At 40.2% G+C, this 22,979-nt stretch overlaps 1 protein-coding gene across 1 annotated transcript; it reads right to left on the bottom strand.

Annotated features, from left to right (window-relative positions):
* Nucleotides 1–867: 867 nt before the first annotated feature.
* Nucleotides 868–22,979, bottom strand: LOC119412030 (LIM domain-binding protein 1-like). Its single transcript, XM_037679009.1, is given in 13 exon segments — nt 868–1,021; nt 1,023–1,171; nt 1,997–2,136; nt 2,277–2,400; nt 2,999–3,076; nt 3,159–3,281; nt 3,376–3,548; nt 3,644–3,746; nt 4,377–4,452; nt 5,648–5,692; nt 6,195–6,297; nt 18,725–18,823; nt 22,877–22,979. Coding segments are annotated over 12 exon segments (1,215 nt in total). The 5' UTR covers nt 18,753–18,823; nt 22,877–22,979; the 3' UTR covers nt 868–948.

Genomic DNA, 22,979 nt, shown 5'->3' with positions numbered 1-22,979 from the left:
CCTGTATTTTTATATATATATATATATATATATATATATTAAAAAAAAAACAATACAGGTCAATTTTATAAGAAAAATAGATTGCCGTTAATAGTGGAAAACAGTGCAAAGAATATTCTGGGGTGTTATTGTTTACTTGTCTATTTTTACAAATACTTTACATAAAAAAAACCAAGTTTAAAACAGAAAATAAAAAACACACTTCTGTGGCATCTGGTGCTTTTGTCCAGACACGCTGCATACCACCTCCCTCCTGCACCTCACTGTTTTGTGCCACAGACGTAGGTGAGTGTTTGTTAGTGTATGTGTGTGTGTGTGTGTGTGTAAGTCTGCGCTTAAGATTTTGCGTAGTGGTTCTCAACTCCGGTCCTCAAGCTCCGGCACTGTACAGGTTTTTGTTCCAACCAGGTCCTACAAAAACAAATAATTGAGTTTTTACAAACTGAACGTTTTTTAGGTGCACACACACACTTTACGTCAAAATAAAAGCATTTCTTCCTAGAGACACGAACAGAGCAGAAACGACGAGGTGCGTCGTCAAGGAAAACGCACGAGCTTAGAGACCCGAGGTTGGAACAAGAACCCACTGACACTGATGGTGAGCACTCAAGACGTCAGAACACGTCAACTCTCGCTGCAATCTGTGGCGAGAAGGCGAACACAGAGCCACCGCTGCTTCAAGAGGTCTAACAGGAGCCAAAGCAGCAAAGGGCAGAGGCTGAGCACCACTGAATATGTGCAACAATATGCAGGAGTGGGATTCTTTTGAGCTTCCCTTCATGTGACAGCATTGAGTCCCATCAGTCCATCATGCCTCTGCTTTAAGACTAAACATTTCGGTTATAAACAAACACAAGTGCTCAATGTTGACCTCTGACTCATCTCGTTCACGTGTTGGGCTCAGGCAGATGCCGATAAAAGTTTAAGAGTTTTAATTTTCTCGGCCCTCTACTGGGATGACTGGGAGTTGTCATTCTTGCTCTCCTGACTGGAGGGAGCCTTGTTGTTCCAGGGCGTGTGCCCCCAGTGCAGGCGAGCTGGTGAAACTGTCCTCATCGTCCAGACCATTCGCCCCATCGTACTGCGTGTTCTCCAGCCGCGTGATCAGACGCTCGTCTTCGTCACCAAACTCCCCTCCCATCAGTGTGGGCTCTCCCACCATCATCACATCCTAAAGGGGACAGCAAGGGCCGGTACACATTATCCCCACAATACAGGGGGTGTGTGGAAAGTCTGACTGCACAGACAAGTGTTGGTGTTTTTTTTAACATAAGGCCATTCTGGGTTCAGTTTCATTGTTTCAAATTGATCTTACTAATACAATATTAAAAACACAAGCAAAGTTTATAAAACCCATTAACAACAAGAAAAGGTGTCAGGGCATCCATCCTGACTGAATCCCTGCTCCGTTTCAAAAACCAGTGCTGAAGGGCTCGGCCAGCAGTGGGCATCCTTGGAGTGCTGCATCACAATGGGGGGGTTCCACCTCGGGTCTCATTCGCTCAATCAACCAAGTGAGCAAAAAACAGCAGGGCTGTGTGAATCATTTGCTCTGATATACTTGATGCTAACAACCAAGTCAATGCAGAAAACCCAAATGTCCTAGAGAGGAAAGCAGAACAAGCTAACCCTACCCTATGCCCACAAAATATATTAAGTTCTACTGAAAGAGAAGGTCTTCTGTATATAAGCTGATTAAAGTTTGGTCCTGGAGGACCAGGGACTGCCCCCGTTACAGCTAAACAGAAATGGTCTACTAAGTTAATCAACTTATTCTGCATAGAATTACAGAAATTAAAACTGAATCTAAACCTAAGAAACTTCTCAAATCTGTGACCTCTTAAATGCACAGCCCCCCCCCCACCCCCACCCCACAAATGTCTTCTTAACCTGCTCATCCCCCTTTTCAACCCCTCAACCTGCGGTCGTTTTCACCTTTGCCTTTTTCTGCTGCAGATGCAGAAATCTGTCAAGTAGGTGTAATGCTTCCAGGTACCTGGCTGGAGAGTGAAAAGGTGTTGGCTGGACTCTTCTTTTTGCTGTTGCTGTTACTGCCACCGCCGCCGGAGCTCACCGTGCTTCCCCCGGACACCTTCCTTTTCCGCCGCTTGTTTGGAGCTTGTCTGGCAGGTTCGGCTACAAACACAGACAGGAGAAAAGCTAAGTTCAGTGTCCCCAAGTATTAAAACGGGTGATTTCGATGTCATCTGTATATTAGAAATCATCACCTGATGACACTTATCAGTTTATAGATACGCCACAACTTTTAGGGTTACCTGGAGGGGCTACCATCCTCTGCCACTTCTGGAAAAGACAGGTTTTCAGACAGTCTCTGGGGCTCAAACTGTAGGTTTTATGTCTGGACATCAATTCTTGCATTGGCTCCAGTATCACACATAGCTATAGGGAAAAGAAAAACAAAATGACCAAAGGTTGGGTTTAATACATTCAATTCAAGTAACTTGAGAGATATAAAGTAGTCCCTCGCTACATCGCGGTTCGTTTATCGTAGACTTGCTCTATCGCGGTTTTTCAAAATAAGATTGGACATGACACACCATTGGCTGACTGATGGATAAACTGCACCATCAACATGGAATTTTTATTTAAAATGAATTATTTTAAATTATTTAGCACCTCCTGCACCTTTGTGCAGCCCTTACTGCAGGATAAACTTCCTGCTGCAGCTGATCTGCTGTTCTCCATGCACAGCGTAGAAGTGGGCGTGGCCAAGAGCGCTTGCAGGTGGCTGAGAGCAGCGGAGCTGAAATCATGACATTCTGTGCTCTTTTAAAGCATTTAGAGTTTAGAAACATTGTTTAGAATATTGCAAGAGTATGGGAAGAGATTAAAACGCCTTAAAAAATAAAATAAATTAATTAAAAAATATATAAATACTACTTTGCCGCTTGTCACTTTATCGCGGGGCTTCAGGGTACGGATCCCCCACGACAAACGAGGGACTACTGCAATACAATCAGAGGAAAAACTTGCTTACACGGAGGTAGTTGAGCGTGGAGTTGGACAGCCCACATCTGGTGATATTTTTTGCCAGCTGATCGAGCATCTGGGGATCCTGGGTGATTGGATTATAAAGCATAATTAATCAATTGTAAGTAATATGTCATTTGTTTTAGTCGTTTCACCCCAGTACTCACATGCATAGCCAAAATGCTCCTCGGTAGGACCTCTCTGTGTTGTCTGATACTGAAGTGCCATGTCTTGATCCTCATCATGTCATCAAACATGAACTCTAGGTACAGACGACCCTCAACACACACCTAGCCAACAGGAGAGTTAACGGGGTAGACGTTAACTAACAGACGAGAGGAATTAGGTGCCTTTTTTAAATAGATATAGCTTTAGAATGGTCACCTGTGTGAACATAGGTTTGCCGTTCTGAGTCACCATAGTGCACTGATCACAGTCTAGGGACACAAAGTTACTGTGGAAAGACTCCTTTGGGTGCTTCAAAACATAAAACAACTCTGTTGCGCCTCCCTCAAAAATACTTCTGAAGTATCGAGGAATCAACGTTCTGCCGATGGCTGCAAAAGTGACGAGATTTAAATTTTATTAGTCGCAAAGGAAAAACGAGGATGTCAAGCATGCTAAAAATCAACAGCTGAAACTTTGCTCTCACTGTATCGTTTGGGGCCATCTTCCAGACAGAAAGTGATGGTGAGCATGGCATCGTCCTCAAAAAACTCTGTGGTGAAGGCATCCCACCAAATATTATCACATTCCTGAAAGCAGAACACAACACCTAATATTAATGATTGCATGAATGGTAAAAATTAAAAGTGGCTTTTACAGAGAGTAATGAGGAAGAAATACAGATTATAGGTCAACTACCTAAATATACTGCAACCGTTAGAAATTGAAGAAGTGGAATATTTTGTTTCCTCATATATTCCACACATTTAACCTTTCTACAGTTCCTCTCAACAATGTAGTTAATCCAACACAAGCATCTCCTCCTGATCATTTCTATGGATGTTATTTGTTGGGTTTTATTTGCAACTACAAGAGCAGATGAACGATCAAACTTTATAAACTAGAAACATCAAAATGTAAACAAGGATAAAACTTTCACTGTTGATAAAATCCCCACAATATTTACAAAGTACATGACTGTTGTTGCCGAGTCGTCATACTGTATGTTCTTCAGTTACTCCAAGGTCGTCTCTTATGCCAATAAGGGTGTGAAACTACCGGTATGTATATTTATAGAGGAATAGTCCCAACTACATTATTTGAATGTTACTCCACCTTTAACAAATTGTTTGGTATGACTTAGGCCAAACTAAAATGTTTACAAGATGTTTAGAAAGTTCAGTATTGGTCAAAATCTGTGATTCAAAAGAAAAACTCACCTCCGTCCAGTTCTGTAATCTTTTATTCAGCTCATATATCCGGTAATCTGTCTGATTCCCGTACGGTGTGGGTCTCCTGAAATTAAAAATGAGAGGTGGGGTGTCAGTGCTCAAGTGGCTTTTCACAAAGTATTAAAGACAAACTGATTAATCAACCAATTTTAATGAGCCAATGTTTGCAACTTTTTGAAAAATTGGCAATCAGCCTCTGCATACTTAATTACCAAGCAGGAAAATGGAGCTGCAGCAGCAGCGGCTACTAGTTTACTGTAGCCAACAAATTATTTAGGTCATAATGTATGTCTTTAACACATTTAAAACCTACCATAGTTAAACAATATTATTTACAGGGTAACGGTCAATAACACTCAAAAAACTTCTATAAAACATTACGCATAATAAAGCAAACGCAAAAATGAATACATCATTTAACATGAACTAAAAAAACTTGCTTAACTAGAACTGACAGAATGACAGCTACTCACTCTTACCCACAATGCATGCTTGTTTTGCCCCCATGCCCTTTAGGGTTAAGATGCTACAATTAATGCGGCTCAAAAAGCACCAGTGAAACATCAGATTTTTATTGGGCTGCCTATTTTTTTTTTACTGGCCTTAACTAAGCCATTATATCAAAACTCAGAGAAATTCGAAACATGTATCTGAGGGAAGGCAACACATTAGAGCAGTCGTCCTCCAATGCAAGAGTTGGGGGTTCGATTCCACCAGCAGTTACACGCCGAAGCGTCCCCAGAACTGATTATTCTTTGTACAGATCTAGTGCTGTATGAATGGGTAAATGAGGGCACAAATAGAAAGGCGCAATACAAGTACAGTCCATTTACCATATATCTAAATGACAGCTAATCCCATCAACTACGATTATTGCCTAAAGTGCAACTGAGTTTATATTGTGTAATATGTGCTAAATAATATTATGATAGCAAATAAGACACTAAATTCAACTTGTTGTTTTTTCGTTTTGTTTACAAACATTAGGCCAAAAAAAAGCAACTCTGCTGAATTTGGCAACTAGGCTTTATGCATTACTGCCATCTTGTGGTGTTGGTATTAGATTTTCTAAACAAATGACTGATGAACATTGTCCATCCTTACTTTTCACAACTGTAGTTCAAACAGACCAAAATATGTGCAAGCCAAAACTAATAAAGTATGAGCTTTATGGTTAATTTTTAAATTGGAGAATAAATGTTTTAATTAATATCTTCGACCTTTATCAAACCACACAGCTCCACACAAAGCATACTCACCCCATTCCTGGCTCCATGTATGACGGTGGGTACATGGGTGTAGGCCTATAAAAATAAAAAAAATAATTAAGGCAGAAGACACAAAATAAAGCTTTTTTCCCCCTTTACATACAAATATAGGTCACAACATGGCTTTGCTATAACAAATGTTTGTGTCGTATGAATTTAAAGGCAACAAGAAAACAAATGGAACGGCTGTATAATGTTCATTTATAGGCCAAATGTTTTTTGAATCCTTTAATACCCAGTTTTAGATCATCCAGAAAAAAAGACAACAGGGAAGTATAAATACTGCAACAAAAACAAGCACTTAAAACCCATCTGCTTCTTTATATTCTTGCATTACTACAAAACTTAAGATTACTCTGTAAAGCACAGAAAACAGAATATTGACCAAAAAAGGTACAGTACTCGTATAAAAGTCAAGACAACCATTTATACGATCAAACTTACAGCCTAACGAGCTTGTTCTGTTGACAGAATTCAATGAAAGGGGTGCCCTAGTTTTCCACATCTCCACTTTCTCTTGACAAAACAGCAGACTTACCCCACATCTCTGTCCAGCATGGCGCCTGGATGGAAGGGGGGAAAGCTGCCACCGTTGGGGGGCTCCTTAGGAGAGTACAGTTTGAATGTTTTTGACGAACAGCCTGCACACAAGCCCAGAGCAAAAGATAAAGAGGAGCGGGGTGGGGGGAGAGAGCAGAGAATTAAAGGAGATTTAGATTACTTTGGATTTGGTGCATTCAAATCACAGCATCGTCCAAGTAATCTAATGTTGGATGATTTTGTTGAGACTCGCTCAGATCAAACGAGTGCCGCCAAAAACAATTTTCTGCTGCTTTCATTATCGAATGCATCTTCAATCTGCTAAATGGGCAAGAATTCAAATCATCATGGAAAAAAAGGGCGATATTTATTAGCCTGAGAAAACAATCAGTGGAGTGGGTGGTAAATATGGTCTGCCATGTTGTATTTTTGCACCACTTGCATCATTACAGGCAACCCCTGTACTCTGCATATAGCCCTATGTGATTCCCAAACATACCCCTTTGCATTATGTGTGCATGTGGTGGTCTCCCCCTTCCAGTTGCCTCCTCTACCCATCCCCCATCTTCCTGCTCTGGCTGCTATTAACCCTTGTTTGCCCTAACAACAACATTTCAAACATCTTTACCTTGAAGGAACATGCATATAAAACAGCCCAACACAAAACCTTACATTATTGTTCTCAAGAAAAAAAACTTTAAACACAATCAGACTATGCTGGATTAAAGAAAACAAATCATGAAAATATGACCCAGACTGGGTGGCTTAAAAGAAAAATCCATGTGGTCAATGCAAATGTATCTAGAATTTTGCGTATGTGTTGCTGACACATTCAGAATCCAATAAAGAGGTTGTCTAATAAGCTTTTTAAATCTGGTATTTGCAGACAGACACCTGAGGGCAGCACAATGTTAATTTAATTCACAATTTATACACAATAGTCTGCTTGGCAAATGAAAGCAGCACCAGACCTAATTAAAACCAGCAGGGGGAAGAAACACTCCCAACATGGGCAAAAACTAATGTAGGCCCAGACCTAACAGGGATGTCATTTCACTTTTAGTGATAAGAAAGGGGCACGTTAAAAAAATGATGACAAGGAACACATGGAAAAATTAAAGAAAAATAAAACAGGGGAACTCCAAATCCAGCTTCTTGAACAAATACCACTCCATTTACTTTCAACCTTTTCCTCCTTTCTTCTGCAGACCCACAAGAGTCAGGTCATGTTCTCTCCCCCATAATAATGAAGGTGAACCAGAACAGAAAAACCCAAAGTGTATGTCTATTGTCTACGCTTTACATCTGACCTACACACCCCCAACACCACTGACCTTTGGCCTCAGAGTACATTTACTCCTTTGTTCAATCAGATGTGTGAAAGAATTACCCACTACCAAACAAAAACACCTCTGTGATCACAATCTTCAATAAATATGTAAGAAAATTTGCCCTGGATTAAAAAAAAAAAAACAAGTTCACAAAAACATCTGCACATTCTGATATAGCATTTAAGCAATCTACAAAAACTTGCAACTCATTGGATCAGACCTGGCAGAAGCATCAATAAAATTAAAACAACTCAATACTTAATAAAAAGCTATGACCAGAGAAGCATGTTGTGTTCAAGCCATTACAAATAGAGATGAACAACTCCATCCTTTAGGTACTTTGTAGCAGATCACTGAGTTTAGGTTTACTCCAAATACAGACCTGCTCAGTGCAATTAGTCCGCCCAAACTCCTCACTGCAAACAATAGAGCTGCATCCACAGGAAAGCCCCCAGCAAATAAAACGTCCATGTGCAAACAGTCAACATACTTGCACTGCCTGTGGCTCGACTGGGTCACGTTATTGCTCCATGCGTGCAGTCTTCATGTATTAATGCTCAGTTTAACCCAAAATAAACATGAAGGCCGCTATTCTCCAGAGAGAAGGCGGTCTTTATCACCCCCTCTTTTTAACTTCTAAGTGGCTTGTTTCATTGTGACCCAGCGGTGCTAAACAAATAAATAGTTGAAATTACCTGCAGAGAAAGGTTCAACGAAACGCGGTGTCGTTCCAACACCTTAGCTCGGCGTTTTTGCCAGCTAGCTAGCTAGCCTCGCTGCTAGCCGAAGCGGCTGGATGGAGAAAGCTCCAGCGTTTTACCGATAATTCACTCAATAATATTAAAACAAAAAAAAAAAAAAACGGGAAGCGACTCAAAGTGTAAAAAAATAATAATTCCGCTATGTCTGCTGGACTTGCAAAGACGAGCTATACGTTTTAAATGGCATTTGTTAAGAGGACTGATACTTCATACACTACAACTACTGAACCCTTTGTTCCTGCCAGCCCGAGACACGAACAAACGCAGGCCCCGCCTCCTCCAGGCTCCTCCGCCCATCCCGACGCTCACAGACTCGGACAAAAACAGGCGGACCTCCCGCTCAGGGGCCCCCAATTTGTTTTGTCTGGAAGTCATCAAGGCTACGAGGTGGGTCCCCATATGGAGAGAAATAAACGCTTCAGATGCTGTATTTGATTGATTTGATTGCACTTTCATTAAAAATAAAACTGGCAGGTTGTAGTATTTGGATGTGTATTTACAACAGGATTCAAGATGGCTGCCACTGCCAACTGACATTAAAACACCCTAAAATAGCTATTCTTTACAGATATAGATCTAAAACTTTGTGTGGTAGTAGCTGAGGCTAATCCCAAATAGGCCTGTTGCAATAAATCAATTAATTGCATGATAAATGAAAATTATCGACCTCATTTTCATTTATCGGCTTTATCGTTTCTTCGTGTCTCTCTTTCTACTGAAGACACTGGATGACAAAAATCTCAACTCCAACGCTCTTCACTGACCCCTCCCTTTCTCTTTTCTCGTTAAAATCTGTTTTAACGTCCAAAATCATGTTTTCGGATTGTTAAAAGTAGTGCTGTTCGATACCAGGATTTTCTGGTCCGATACGATACGGGGTAAAATTCATGCGAGTATCGTGGTATCGATGCCGATACTGATACTTTTTGCAAATACGCCTTATGTGTCAGGTAAACCTTAAAAAAGCAGTGTATTCAAATCGAAGTTGCATAAAGAATGCAAGACAAAGAAATGTATTTATTTTAAACTCAGGAGTATGTTGATGCAGTGGCCTCATTTAGTCAGAGCTTATAAAACAGGACATAATACAAAATATGTGAAAATTGTTTTTCAAATAATAAAAAGAAAACTATTAAAATAAATGATTAAATATCTATTAAATAATGAGATATGTTTAAGATAATATGTTATATTTTTATCCACATTTTTGTAGTATATATTTTTCAGTTAACCAAGTCTGTTTTATCTCCATTGCTCTGCATAATTTGATGAAACCTGGTCCATGTAATCCACTTAAAATGATCTATTCTTTATGAAACCTTACCTAAATAAATCTAGGCTTTTGTGCCCATGTCAGTGATACACATATTATTACTCCAAACTGAACTCTTGCAACTATTTATTGAAGCATGAATTTATTTAGTTAATTATTTCATAACCATATGTATTAATTTGAACAACTCCAACTGCAGCAGTTCTTAGCACAGCTAAAGCTCCACATTTCCTCCCTCTGTACCTGGATAGTCCTGTAGCCCTGAAGGACTCCTCCAGAGCAGCAGCACCTGACTCTCCTTCTCTGTCCACCTCATCAATGCCTCATATTCTGTGATGTGATTTAACTGGAAGTGTTTTACAAGGTTTGTTGTGTTGCTACAGCTCTTTGTAGATTTTCCACAAACCGCTTCTTGGCTGTTTTTGGAGCTGAAATAGCTTCACACATGACTCTGTTAAACTCCGCCGCTGTGTCCACAGACTGAGAGACTGACGCTGAAACGCATTTACTCAGGTGGAAGAAAAAGTAGTTCCCTCCAACCGCGTATCATTTAGACAAGATCTCAATAGTTTAGTTACTTTCCAGCGTCTTCCGGTTAATGATATGCATTACCTGAAATGACTGAAGTATAAAAAATATCGATAGTTTGATTTAAACATCGATTCTAAAGGAAAAACTTTCTGGGATCGATAGTATCAATATTTTAGTATTGATCCGCACATCACTAGTTAAAAGCAGCTATGCTGAGAAGCTAAGCTACGAGCTAATCTAACATGCCGAGCTCGGTAAAAAAAAACTGTCTTGCTGAAGCTCCAAAATTCACTGTTGAAACTCGTGCCTTCATCTAAAAAATTGTTTTCTTTGCAAAAAGAAGCTGAGAACTTGTTTACTGATGTTTTTTATTACAAGCTTTATGTGAAAAATGCTATGCTAAAACGCTAAAACCACACCGAGCATCTGTCATTTTGAGAACCGAAAAACCGGAACAGCCCATGTCACGTCAAGGGGCCTCCCTCGCATTTTTCTTAAATACATGTTGCTCGCACCCTCACTATCCATCCTTTGGGTCAAACAGTCTTACACTGCCACTCAGTGGTCAAAAAAGGTATTACATGCAAAAATGCACCAACATCCATCCATCTTTTACCCGCTTCTTCCATTTTGAGTCACGGGGTCGCCGGTGCCCATGTCCAGCAATCACTGTGCGAGGGACGGGGTACACCCTGGACAGGTCGCAAGTCCATCACAGGGACGCATAGAGACAAACGAGACAAACAACCATTCACTCTTTCACTCACACTTAGGGATAATTTAAAGTTACCATCATGCATGTTTTTGGTCTGTGGAAGGAAACCGGAGTACCTGGAGAAAACCTATGCATGCACAGAGAGAACATGCAAACTCCACCCAGAAAGGCCCCCGGATCGGGATTTGAACCAGGGACCTGCTCGCTGAGAGGCAGCAGCTCTACCAGTTGCGCCACCGTGCTGCCCAAATTAACCAACATTTCTTCTTAAATTTTACAATTACTAAATATTGTCAAATTTCAAACAATATTATCGTTTATCGCAATAATTTCTGAGACAATTAATCGCCCTGCAAAATTTATTATCGTGACAGGCCTAATCCCAAACATATTCTGAGCACTGATCTATTGCACAAGCTATTTGTTAAAATTTTAGACATTATCTAAACTCACATCAGTCTGAGTATTAGTAAAATATCTGATAAATTACTGGGTGTGTTTTTCATGAAACTTTATGACATTAAACAAAAATGGCTACAATTCAGATACGTTTACATGCATTGTGCTGGAATTTGATGTGGTAGTAGCTGAGAGTCATTAACAACACAAGGTCTGAATGTGACATCTCAAGATATCAGGAGTTTGTGTATAATGTATCTTTTTCCTGACTTTTCAAAATATATTCAGTTATTTAATGAAGGGTAAAGTCATTATAATCTTTTGTTAGATGGTTCAGATTGAGCTTCAGCTGAATTATTTTGAATTTTATTTTCCAATCATAATGCTGCAAAGTTATAATTAGTAGTTATACTTTTGTTTGTCATCGTCACTTAGGCCTGTGAATGTCACTTTAGTTATCAGTCTTTTGTCCACGTGTCTCAGCACTTTATTTGCACTGTTTACACAATTAGTTTAAAAAGAGATTGTTTTATCTGAACGTGATACGCTTTTTAAAGTGAAGTTTTCAAATATATGCAAAACTTGTTCCATATTTCTACAAACGCATACTGGCATGCCCTATTTTTGTTTAATTCTCATTTTAATTTTAATTGCAATACTACAAACTTGACCTTTGTAAAGCAATACTATAATAAGTATTAATCTATCGCTTTCACATTTTGCACGTCTGTTTTATTCTTGACTTTGTCTAAAGAGGACGTCAACGTTTTAAACACGAAAACTAGGCCTACTTTAAAGGAGCAATCTTTAGCTTTATATTTATATTAAATTTTTAAAGTTTTGCTATTAGCCATGGGCAAACGTCTGGTAGGATTATGTCATGTAAAGAGCGTTGATGTGTGCTGTTTGGTCTGATTTCTCATTCGTCATACAAAGTCACGAAGGGTGATTAAAAAGTATTCTGTTTACCATTTAGAAATTCTATGATTAATATGATTTACCTAAGTAGGTCATTAATTCAGGCCAACTTTTCAGATGCTTGTTTAAAACAATTGACTCGGTTGATCAAAGCCTCATATTCATTAGACCGCAGCTCTGAATCTGTCAAAGCCTCAAATTATGTGAGCTGATATAAACTGCAGCCTCACTTTCAATCGATAGCCGCTCCACTGTTTACAAGCAATATATCTAAAGGCTTGAAAACCTTTTTGTGGTCTCAAGGTGCGTTTAAAGCTCGTTTGTTGAGGCTTTCACTTTAACTGACAGTCCGTTTGTGGGTTTCGTACGAGCCTTGAACACAGCTGAGGGAAGTGAACAGACATCTCGTCTACAACAACCTGTCCCACTGAATAATCTTCGTTTGATTTAAGACACATTTACAGTTTGTAACCATCCTATAACATGTAACTAATGTTTAGGTAATAAACCATAATGTACAAAATAATTCAATGTAATGTATAAGAAAACAAGTGAAATATTCTGTATTTCAATCCCTTGGCTGTAACCAAGGAACTCTCAGAGCATAATGACTATTATAATGTGCATCCAACTTGAGAAAGCCCAGAGGAGAACTTTCCTACCAGATAAAAAGTTAGTTTTGAGCTCTTGAATACAACTCTAGCAGAAAAGAGGCATAAAAATGTACAGTATGTCTGTCATGTACAAAAAACAATCAATGGTATCATGTAATTATTGTTCAGGTTGGAGAAAAATGGCCTAAAACTGCTGATTATTACCTGTCGACTGCATTATAACTCCCGTTAGTTGTTTTTTTCATGGTTCTATTATCGTTTTAAGCTGTGTACCAAGACTTCAGGATACAACCTGCATAAAATCAGGCTTTTAATCTTTAGAATTACTGTACATGATTTGTGCCTGTTTCATGAAACTTACGGCAATAACATAAAAAATAATAATATATGCAACTGTTAGTCTGCCTTCAGGCCCAGGCCTCCCTTGCAAAAGAGATATGTGATCTCAATGGGATTTACCTGGTTAAATAAAGGTTAATAAATAATAAAAATAATAAAAACTATCTGTTTTTGTTGTTTTGTTGTTGTTGTTTTTTTGTATCATTTGGGTAAATTCTAAAAAGTAACTTCACATGGGATAAATTTTCAAACATATAAAAATAGATGCCTTTAAATAAATTCAAAGGTAATCTTTTTTTATTGTTCATTGTTTTATCAGTTCACTGTTTACAGATGATTGGCTGCCATGAGAGGTTTATTAGTGCAACATCTCCCTCTGCTGGTGAGTTCTGATAACACACCTTTAGCTTCAGAAAGAAGTAAATGAAAAAACAAATACATAAGTTTTGAAGTTTATTATCTTCAGTACTTAAACCGATAATATAACTGTATATGTGTGTTTTTTTTCTGTGTTAGCAAACTATCTCACAAACTCAATGCAACTTTGGGCTACAACTGATTGATTTGTGGAGTCAAGCTGACACACCTGCACAGCTTGACCTTAGCAGAAATGGCCATAAATCAGTCCGTTTTACAGCTTTTCAGTTAAAATTTGATGTGGTAGTAGCTAAGAGTCATCCCCAGCGCACAATACGAGTGGTAACAGATTTAGCATTAGCTGTTGGAGCCGACTCTATATGTCTGTTAACAAATTATCATTAAGTGGATGGATTTTAATGAAACTCTCAAAGATTCATCACTGGACAACCTTCTACAAATTCTTAACTTTTCAAGTCAATCTAATTTACAGTGGCCACCACAGCTAATCCAATTTAGGAAACAAATAAATGTTTATAAGTGAGTTCTTTTTACATATACTGATCTAAAATTTGGTGTGGTAGTAGGTAATAGTCACCCCGATGACATACTTTAAGCACTAACAGGTCATGCAAGACTGTGCAAAACTTTGACATGCAAGACGATATGCATTCCTTTAAGCAAAGCTACCTTAATAATAATAGTTTTAATTATATTTCTTTTAAAAGTCAGTCTTTTATTGTTCTTGATTAAAATGTTAAAATCTGAATAAGTATGACGCCATATGCTTTATGGGCATTTAAAAAAAACAACTACTGCCAGTCATTCGAATCAATAATGCTGTTTTTTTTTGTTGTTTTTTTTAAATAACACAGCTGATTTTCTAATATTTAGACCTGGATTAACGCAGAGGTCAGATGTAAACATGCTTTAAAATCCAAAACCCCTCAAGGATCTCAACCCAGCGCAGACTGAGGCGAGTGCATGGACAGGATGTTCAGATCCCTGTTGCTGCTGACACCACAGCGTAAGCACAAGCCTGTCAGGGAAACAGTTGTGGCAGTTGTGATAGCAACAAGGCAAGAACTAACACAACGCCGCACTGAGAGGATGCAACAGTGGGCTTCGCAAAAGGAAGCTAAGCAGATGGTGTATGAGATACTACTAAAATAAGAGACAGCTCTGATCTGCATCCTCACAGAATTGAACAAAGTGTTGCTTCTGAAGTGTCCTGCAGTGATACGCACATACAATCCGGATTCCAAAAGAGTTGGGACACTAAACAAATCGTGAATAAAAACTGAATGCAATGATGTGGAGATGGCAAATGTCAATATTTTATTCGTAATATAACATAGATGACAGATGAAAAGTTTAATCTGAGTAAATGTAACATTTTAAAGGAAAAATATGTTGATTCAAAATTTCACAGTGTCAACAAATCCCAAAAAAGTTGGGACAAGTAACAATAAGTGGCTGGAAAAAGGAAATTGTGCATATAACGAACAGCTGGAAGACCAATTAACACTAATTAGGTCAATTGACAACATGATTGGGTATAAAAAGAGCTTCTCAGAGTGTCAGTGTCTCTCAGAAGCCAAGATGGTAAGAGGATCACCAATTCCACCATTGTTGTGCAGAAAGATAGTGCAGCAATACCAGAATGGTGTTACCCAGCGTAAAATAGCAAAGATGTTTAAGTTATCATCATCAACCGTGCATAACATCATCAAAAGATTCAGAGAATCTGGAACAATTGCTGTGCGTAAGAGTCAAGGCCGTAAAACTCTACTGGATGCTCGTGATCTCCGGGCCCTTAAACGTCACTGCACCTCAAACAGGAATGCCACTGTCAAGGAAATAACAGAATGGGCTCAGGAATACTTCCAGAAAGCATTGTCAGTGAACACAATCCACCGTGCCATCTGCAGTTGCCAGCTGAAACTCTACAGTGCAAAGAGGAAGCCATTTCTAAGCAAGCTCCACAAGCTCAGACGTTTGCACTGGGCCAGGGGTCATTTAAAATGGAGTGTGGCAAAATGGAAGACTGTTCTGTGGTCAGATGAGTCACGATTTGAAGTTCTTTATGGACCACTGGGACGCCATGTCATCCGGACCAGAGAGGACAAGGATAGCCCAAGTTGTTATCAACGCTCCGTTCAGAAGCCTGCATCACTGATGGTATGGGGTTGCATTAGCGCTTGTGGCATGGGCAGCTTGCATGTCTGGAAAGGCACCATTAATGCAGAGAACTATGTTCAGGTTCTAGAACAACATATGCTCCCATCTAGACGTCATCTCTTTCAGGGAAGACCCTGCATTTTTCAACACGATAATGCCAGACCACATTCTGCAGCAATCACAACATCATGGCTACGTAGGAGAAGGATCCGGGTACTGAAATGTCCAGCCTGCAGTCCAGATCTTTTACCTATAGAGAACATTTGGCGCATCATAAAGAGGAAGGTGCGACAAAGAAGGCCCAAGACGATTGAACAGTTAGAGGCCTGTATTAGACATGAATGGGAGAGCATTCCTATTTCTAAACTTGAGAAACTGGTCTCCTCTGTCCCCAGACGTCTGTTGAGTGTTGTAAGAAGAAGGGGGGATGCCACACAGTGGTAAAAATGGACTTGTTCCAACTTTTTTGGGATTTGTTGACGCCATGAAATTTGGAAACAACAGATTTTTCCCTTAAAATGATACATTCTCTCAGTTTAAACTTTTGATCTGTGATTTGTGTTCTATTCTGGATAAAATATTAGATGTTGGCACCTCCACATCATTGCATTCAGTTTTTATTCACAATTTGTTTAGTGTCCCAACTTGTTTGGAGTCCGGTTTGTACAACACAGGAGGCTACATGTTTTCTGGACATATTGTTTTCAGTCTGTCACCATCATCATCATCCTTGTGTCCAGCTCCACTACTCTTGCTTTGAAAAAGAGCTTTAACAGAACAACTATTTTCTTCCGGGGCATTCAGCTTTCCTCCTCCGGCTGTGCAGTCCACATGTTTATGCCATCCCTTCGGCCCACAACAGATGTGACATCACCACAGCCCGGCGCCACACTGCTGCCCCCCCTTCCCTCAATTCTCTGATTCCCCAGCATCTCTCTGTCTCCCACGCATTCCTTCTTTCTCTTTGCCTCTGCACACACAGCCATTTTGATCTCACAAACAAGACCTGTGAGACTCACTTGGGTAAAGAAAGCCAAACAGTGTGAAAGGAAAGAGGCAAAGTGACAAATTAAAAGATAAAAGGGGTGCACGCTTTCCGCGCTGCAAGATAACGCTGAGGCAGTGGTGTTGTTGTGTAACGCTAATACACACACAAAAAAAGCCTCTGCTGTTTGGCTGCCATCTTGCTTTAAGTCACTTTTCTCCAATCAGGAATGATGTGACTTTCTGCATGAGGTAATGCCTCTGTTGCTCCAAAAGGCAATGAGGGATGAAGGAGCAAAGGAGAGTGAGAGAAAAAGAAGGGGGGAGAAAGTGGGATTAGGGAAGGGTTGGAGTGAAGGAGAAAGTGGTGAGCAAAGGGGAGCACATGCTTCAGCTCACAGGCAATCTATTTTTACCATTTAACCAGAACAAAGGATGTGATTGGCTCCGTTGTGTTAGGACAAATCTCCTTCATGCATGGAACAAAGCCCTAAAAAAAAAAAAAAAAGGCTGATTCACAGCAAAATTCTCAAAAAAAAAAAAAAAAGCTAAATGTCATAGGGCTATACAAGAACAAGACAGACAGGAGAAGGCTGTTATTTATCTGCTGCAGGCTAAAATGCTCGGCAGCATTACATCATATTTTGCCTCAGCGACTACAGATTATGTTTGTCCAATCCAGATTCACTCCGGGACAATTAAAACAAGCCTCCTTTAACATTGGAATTAAACGTCCGCACCTTTAACGATTTACAGCACAAGTAGAAGCTGAAACTGACACCAGTGTCGACTGGTCTCGCTTATCTGCGAGATCTACCAGTCTAAACTTGTCTGAGCAGGCTCCACATGAACGCGTGTGCACGTGTGTGTGGCTGCAGGCGCATGCTCAGCGTTTGCATTGCATGAAGGTGAATTGTGAGACTTTGAATGCTAGTGCGCAGCATGCACATGTCCAATCTCTCCGGTGGACTTTGTTCCCTCTATATATACATCCTCTGACAACATGTGGATGTCATTAAAAGTTTCTGCTGCACGGTGAAGTCAGAAGGAGGTGGCTGAGATACTGGAAAACTACAAGAGGGAGGTTAAAAAGGGAGGAGGGAAATATATGGGAAGGGAATGTCGACCATCATTATATACCATCTGATAGGCAATTGCCAATGAATCAGCGCAGGCCCTTTTCTATTACACTGACACCCTAATTCAATTAGTCCTTTTTGAAATCCCCTAAAGCAGATGCAGCGATTCAGTTTCTGTCTGATACTCTATCCCCTGCGCTTCACAGAGCCTGTCCTCTGGCTTTGTGAGGCTTTTACCGTGAACAACCATCTCTGGAGCCTGCTCGCTCTCAGTAGGATACTGTTAAAGACAGATCGCCCCAAAGGCAAAAACAAAACGGAAACGAGCAGATTGTAGAGATTAGCTTCATAAAAAACACGCCAAAACATTTGAGCCTGCCAAAGACAAATGTGTGCAGACACAAACTGTTCTATATTTCCTTTTTGTCGTTGTCATACAGTAGGAGTACCATTGTTTACAACCCAACTAACTTTTATTTAAAGCTTTAGAAATTTAAATGGGGATGGATGCGCAGTCGCAGATGCGTAAGGAGTCTAGCTCCAGCTTTTTGTTCACACGCTTAAATGTTAAAACTCAAGGAGAGCAGCGTTGCTCTCATGTTTCTGCATCTTAAAGTTGTTTCCTTCAGCTGTTCACTTTTCGTGTGCAGCGGCTTCTACTCGACTCCGTCGTGAAAGGCTTCCAAGTAAACAAGAAGTGGACCTGTTGAAGCCGAGAAAATTCAACAAAAAAAACAACGAGTAAAAGCAGACAGCGGATGAAGCACCTATCAATATGTCAGCGTATCCGGACGTGGTAAAACTCAGAGAGGCATTGATCTGCTGCTCAGCAAGTAGGGTCTGCTGAACAACTCAGTCCTGCAGTGTGGCACACTCAGTCTTGTTTGACGACATGTGTATGGAGACTCTGGCATGACTTCACCAACACACACACATTTAAATGAAACTCACACAGCTTGGAGCTGGCTCCAGGGTGCTTTGCAGCCCTTTTACATTAGTCATCTTTCTGACAGAGATGGAAGAGGGAAAAGAGAGAAAGCACTCACCGGGACAAGCACAACCTCCAACAGACATCTTCTCACATGTTGGGCTCTTCTCTGAACGAAACAGCTGCACTCAGTCCACACGTTGCTCGCATGGGCTAACTGGAAAAAACACACACACACAGAGAGAGAGAGAGGGGTGGGGAGATGAGAGGGAGTGGTGAAAAGCAGGCCATGTACAACACAACTACACTCCTCTCTCTGTCAGAGGCAGGAAGTTGGCAGCGGTGCTGTAGCTGCATCATTAATAGACACATTGCAACACGAGTGGGAGGGCAAAAATGAGCGAGCAGTGAAATAGGAAGAAAGAGCCTCAGCGGCGTGCACGGGGAAGAAGGAAACATGGATCAGAGTGTGTGAAATGGAGAATGCAGGAGGGAGGCAATTAGAGCAAAATAGAGGAAAAGGAGAAAATGCAAAAGGTGCGTGTGGGTGAGAGGGGGGGTGTTTGTGTGGCAGTGATGCATCGTCTATTTTTGCCCTGTGCTGCTGTGGGAGATAAACAGACTCAGTAGGAGCCCAGAGGCAGAGGGTAATTACTGCCAAACAAACACGCGCACACGCTCGCACGTGAACACACGCCGTGCCGCATGTATGACAGATCCCCATCTCGTTGTGTCTCCCTCCGTTTCTTTTTTACTTCTGCTGCACCGAGAACATCGGTGTTAATCACTAAAGACAGGATCGATTAAAAATGCAAAGGCCTCCTGGAGCGCAGGGACACCAGAGGCCCATGGGAGGCAGGAGGCGTGCGCACGTGCTCACAAGCAACACACGCAGCAGGTGAACAGGCCAACTCAGCTTTGTATGTCTTTTCTTCAAAACTTTTTTTTTTTTGGATTGGAGCTCTTTTCTTTTCCTCCACTTTTCCGGTCGTGTTTCCTGTTCATCCCATAATTTCTTTTGACTCGAGCACGTCTGTTCTCCAAGCAAATAATCTGATGAGCTCACACTTGGCTACACAAGCGCGAGCAGAGGACTGAGTGGGTCCTCTGTGGACCGACTCTCAAAGGTTGGATGTTGTGTGTTGCTGTGATCTTGGACAATCGGTTGTGTCATATTCATGCTTTACTGGAAATTAAATTCTGTGAAAAGATTTGAAGAATTTAAGTCTTATCTGACATAGTTTAATACATTTCCAAACAAGGGCACATATATTTCACTTGCTACCTAAAAGGCAATGAAGAAGCTGCCAAAAAATTCTAATTTTATTAGAAGTTTTTTTATTTTTTGAGTCAGGGTTCACAATTTTAGCACTAAACATTATTCCACCCTCACCATCAAAACCTCTTGCTTGATTTTATAACATTTTAACCACTTCACACTGCACAAAAATCTCTTTTTGGTCATTACAAGTGGCTTCTTAACCATAACCCTGCAGGGCAAAAAGTTTTATCCATCTGGTTTAAATGGATCAGACTCAGATTGTGTGCAAACAACTTATTTTTAATTATTCCATTTCTGATAATACTTTCAGTGCTGTGATGCTTTTTTTTCAGGGAGTCTAAGAGTGAGTTTCTGTGACATTTGGACATGTGCTTGATCCAAAACAATATTTATGAAGGTGAAATAGATAACAAGTAAGGACAAAAACATGTTAAATAGTGAACTTTTTAGGATTTACTAAAATACCATTTTAGTTTGCACCAGTTTAGAACATTGTCAGTCACTATTTGACTATTATGTATAATTTCTGTCGACTAATTAACATGCAAAGATTTATGCTTAGTAGTAGGCTGCATGATATTATCGGCACGGTATCGAGATTAGCCGATATTAGACGATACTAGCGATAAAGTTAAATATCGGCCATTCCATCAAAATACTCACCGATATAAAAGGTGCTGTATATATATATATATATATATATATATATATATATATAAGGCACTGTTTTTGTATGACTGTTCGTGTCATTGTGTTAGAGAGAGTAAATGTCATGTGAATAAATTTGACATTAAACATAATCCAAGTTGAAGTGTTACATCATTTTCAGCCTCCTTTTTGGCATCTGCATTTGGTAGCAGACCAAATTAACAAAGACCATGCAGAATAATGTAGTATTTTAATTCCACAGCAGAGAAATCTATGTAGTCTTTGTTTGTAGGTCTAGGGAAAAAAATATATAATTTATTGGCCAAATATGTTTTAACATATTGGCATATCGATATCGGCCAAAAATCCAATATCATGCATCCTTACTTAGTAGTTAAATTGTACAACACAGTCTCCAATTAATTTGGTCCAGTGGTCATTTAGTGTGCTAAAAAGTCCACTCGCTGGGACTTTTGGGCTTACAAGTGTGGCAAAATGACCGCATATGAGATCAGCTCCAACTAGAGGCGCAAAAGCGTCACTAGTTGGCAAAAACTGTGTAAGAGTAAGAGTGTTTGTTGAACTTGTTCACCAAAATGTTAATTGTGCAACTAAAAAATTGTAGTCGCCAACTAGTGGGCAAAAATTGTGCTTGATATCAAATATATTGAATAAATACACAAATGACTTGCCATAAATATCCACATGAATGCCAGCACCAACGATTTGGCAACATAACACATTCAATGATCAGTGTTACTTTACTTTCCAGTGGTTCAAAATCCCGATAGATTGTTTAATTTTGCAAATATGATTGCAAGAAAACAAATCCAAGCAGGCAGAGACTTCTTAACAAGTGCATCTAGAAGAGTTTCCTCAGAAATTACAAAAAAAAAAATTGTTAATAAAGTCAAAATCTCTGCTCAGATCTGCTGCGCAGATTGCGCTGCAGACGGCACCGAACATGTTGTAAACAAAGGAGCCAGAGATGCTCTGCTGGACTATCTTTGCAATAACAGCTGTTTAAATCACCCTAAGCATCTTCTGGTGCATTATGCTCCAAAGGGTAAATGTTTTCAGATTGATAGAAATACCATATTCACAACTGGCTAACAGAGATTGATATATTTGATGTAGAATAGGTTTTGATGTCACGTCAAATAAAAGTAATTGTTTAAAACAGCTTAAATAGTGGGTTCACGGTTGATATAAACATATTTTGAACTGTAGAGAGTGAAACATGATGAGAGAAATGTGTATTTTAAATGACGTATAGAAATTATTGTATCTGCGAAACTCAGTTGTTTCAACTATGTTGTGGCATGTGTATTAAAAAGAGCTTATTTTAATTATTTGTCTGTTTTTGATGGGGCTGTTGCAAACCACCGGTTCATCAACCGCCTGGATCTGCAGCAACAACAAAGCCCCCACAGTTGAGTTAAAACTCAGTTTACCAACTTCACATCCCTGTTTCCTGTCGCTCACATCTTTTGCACTCAAAGACAAAACGGTGCCTCTTCTAAAATCTGAGCTGACAAGCACATTCCTCCCCACACACCAGCGTTCGGGCAGAGGCATCACAGTTAAATGTCACACACAGTGTCAGACACCGCTGTCAGCACCAAGACACAATGAACAACCCTGCGGGCCTCCTCTTCTTCTCCTCTCTTTTCATTTCCCCTTCACAGACAGATACTTTGTTTTTTGTTCTTCTGATGTTTTGTTTCTGCGCACCTTGCGTGGCACAGTGTGTGGGCTCAACATGTACAGAAGCTGTAAAACGGGGACCCCTGAACGAAAGGAGACAGGAAGAACATAGAGGGATTCGTTTTCCAGAGCCGTTAGAGAGGAAATGAAAAGATAAAATGTGGGAGAAGCAACAAACGAGGTGTGTGCATGTTTTTTTTTTTTAGGGAACAGCATCTGTTTCCATGGATGCTTCTGTTCTTTTCTTTATTTTAAGGTGCAGAGATTGCTGCTCTGTCAACACAACAGCACATTGCTCAGAAAAGCTCTCGGAGACAATAATGAATCCCCGTCTTCTGTTTGCCTCCCTCTCTCCGCCGTGGGAACACGTAACAGCAGCAGCTCAATAACAATATGTGACAGACAGCAACGTGCTCGCACACAGACACTCTGCTTAGCTTACAGAGGCACGCGTGTTGTCCTCCTGCAACAAGCAGCTGCGTGTAAACAACATCGTTCCTTGACGTTTCTCTACAAAGCGTGGTATCCCTCGCGCCTCAGACGACTTTGTGCCGTCAGTAGTGACCTCTCAAGTCTTTTGTGTTGTTGATGCTCTCGCAGACGTTCTCAAACATCCGTCATGTGAGTGATTACCTTTGTCTTCTGGCGTCTCTCCTCACGCTCGCTGGGGACAAAAAAAAAAAGTCCCCTCAGGCCAGCCACGCAGAGGAAACCAAGCAGCTGAGAGAGAAATGTC

This window comes from Nematolebias whitei, chromosome 1 (assembly GCF_014905685.2).
Source record: "Nematolebias whitei isolate Nwh7 chromosome 1, NemWhi1, whole genome shotgun sequence".
Classification (NCBI taxonomy): domain Eukaryota; kingdom Metazoa; phylum Chordata; class Actinopteri; order Cyprinodontiformes; family Rivulidae; genus Nematolebias; species Nematolebias whitei.
This window is presented reverse-complemented; position numbering and strand designations above follow the sequence as displayed.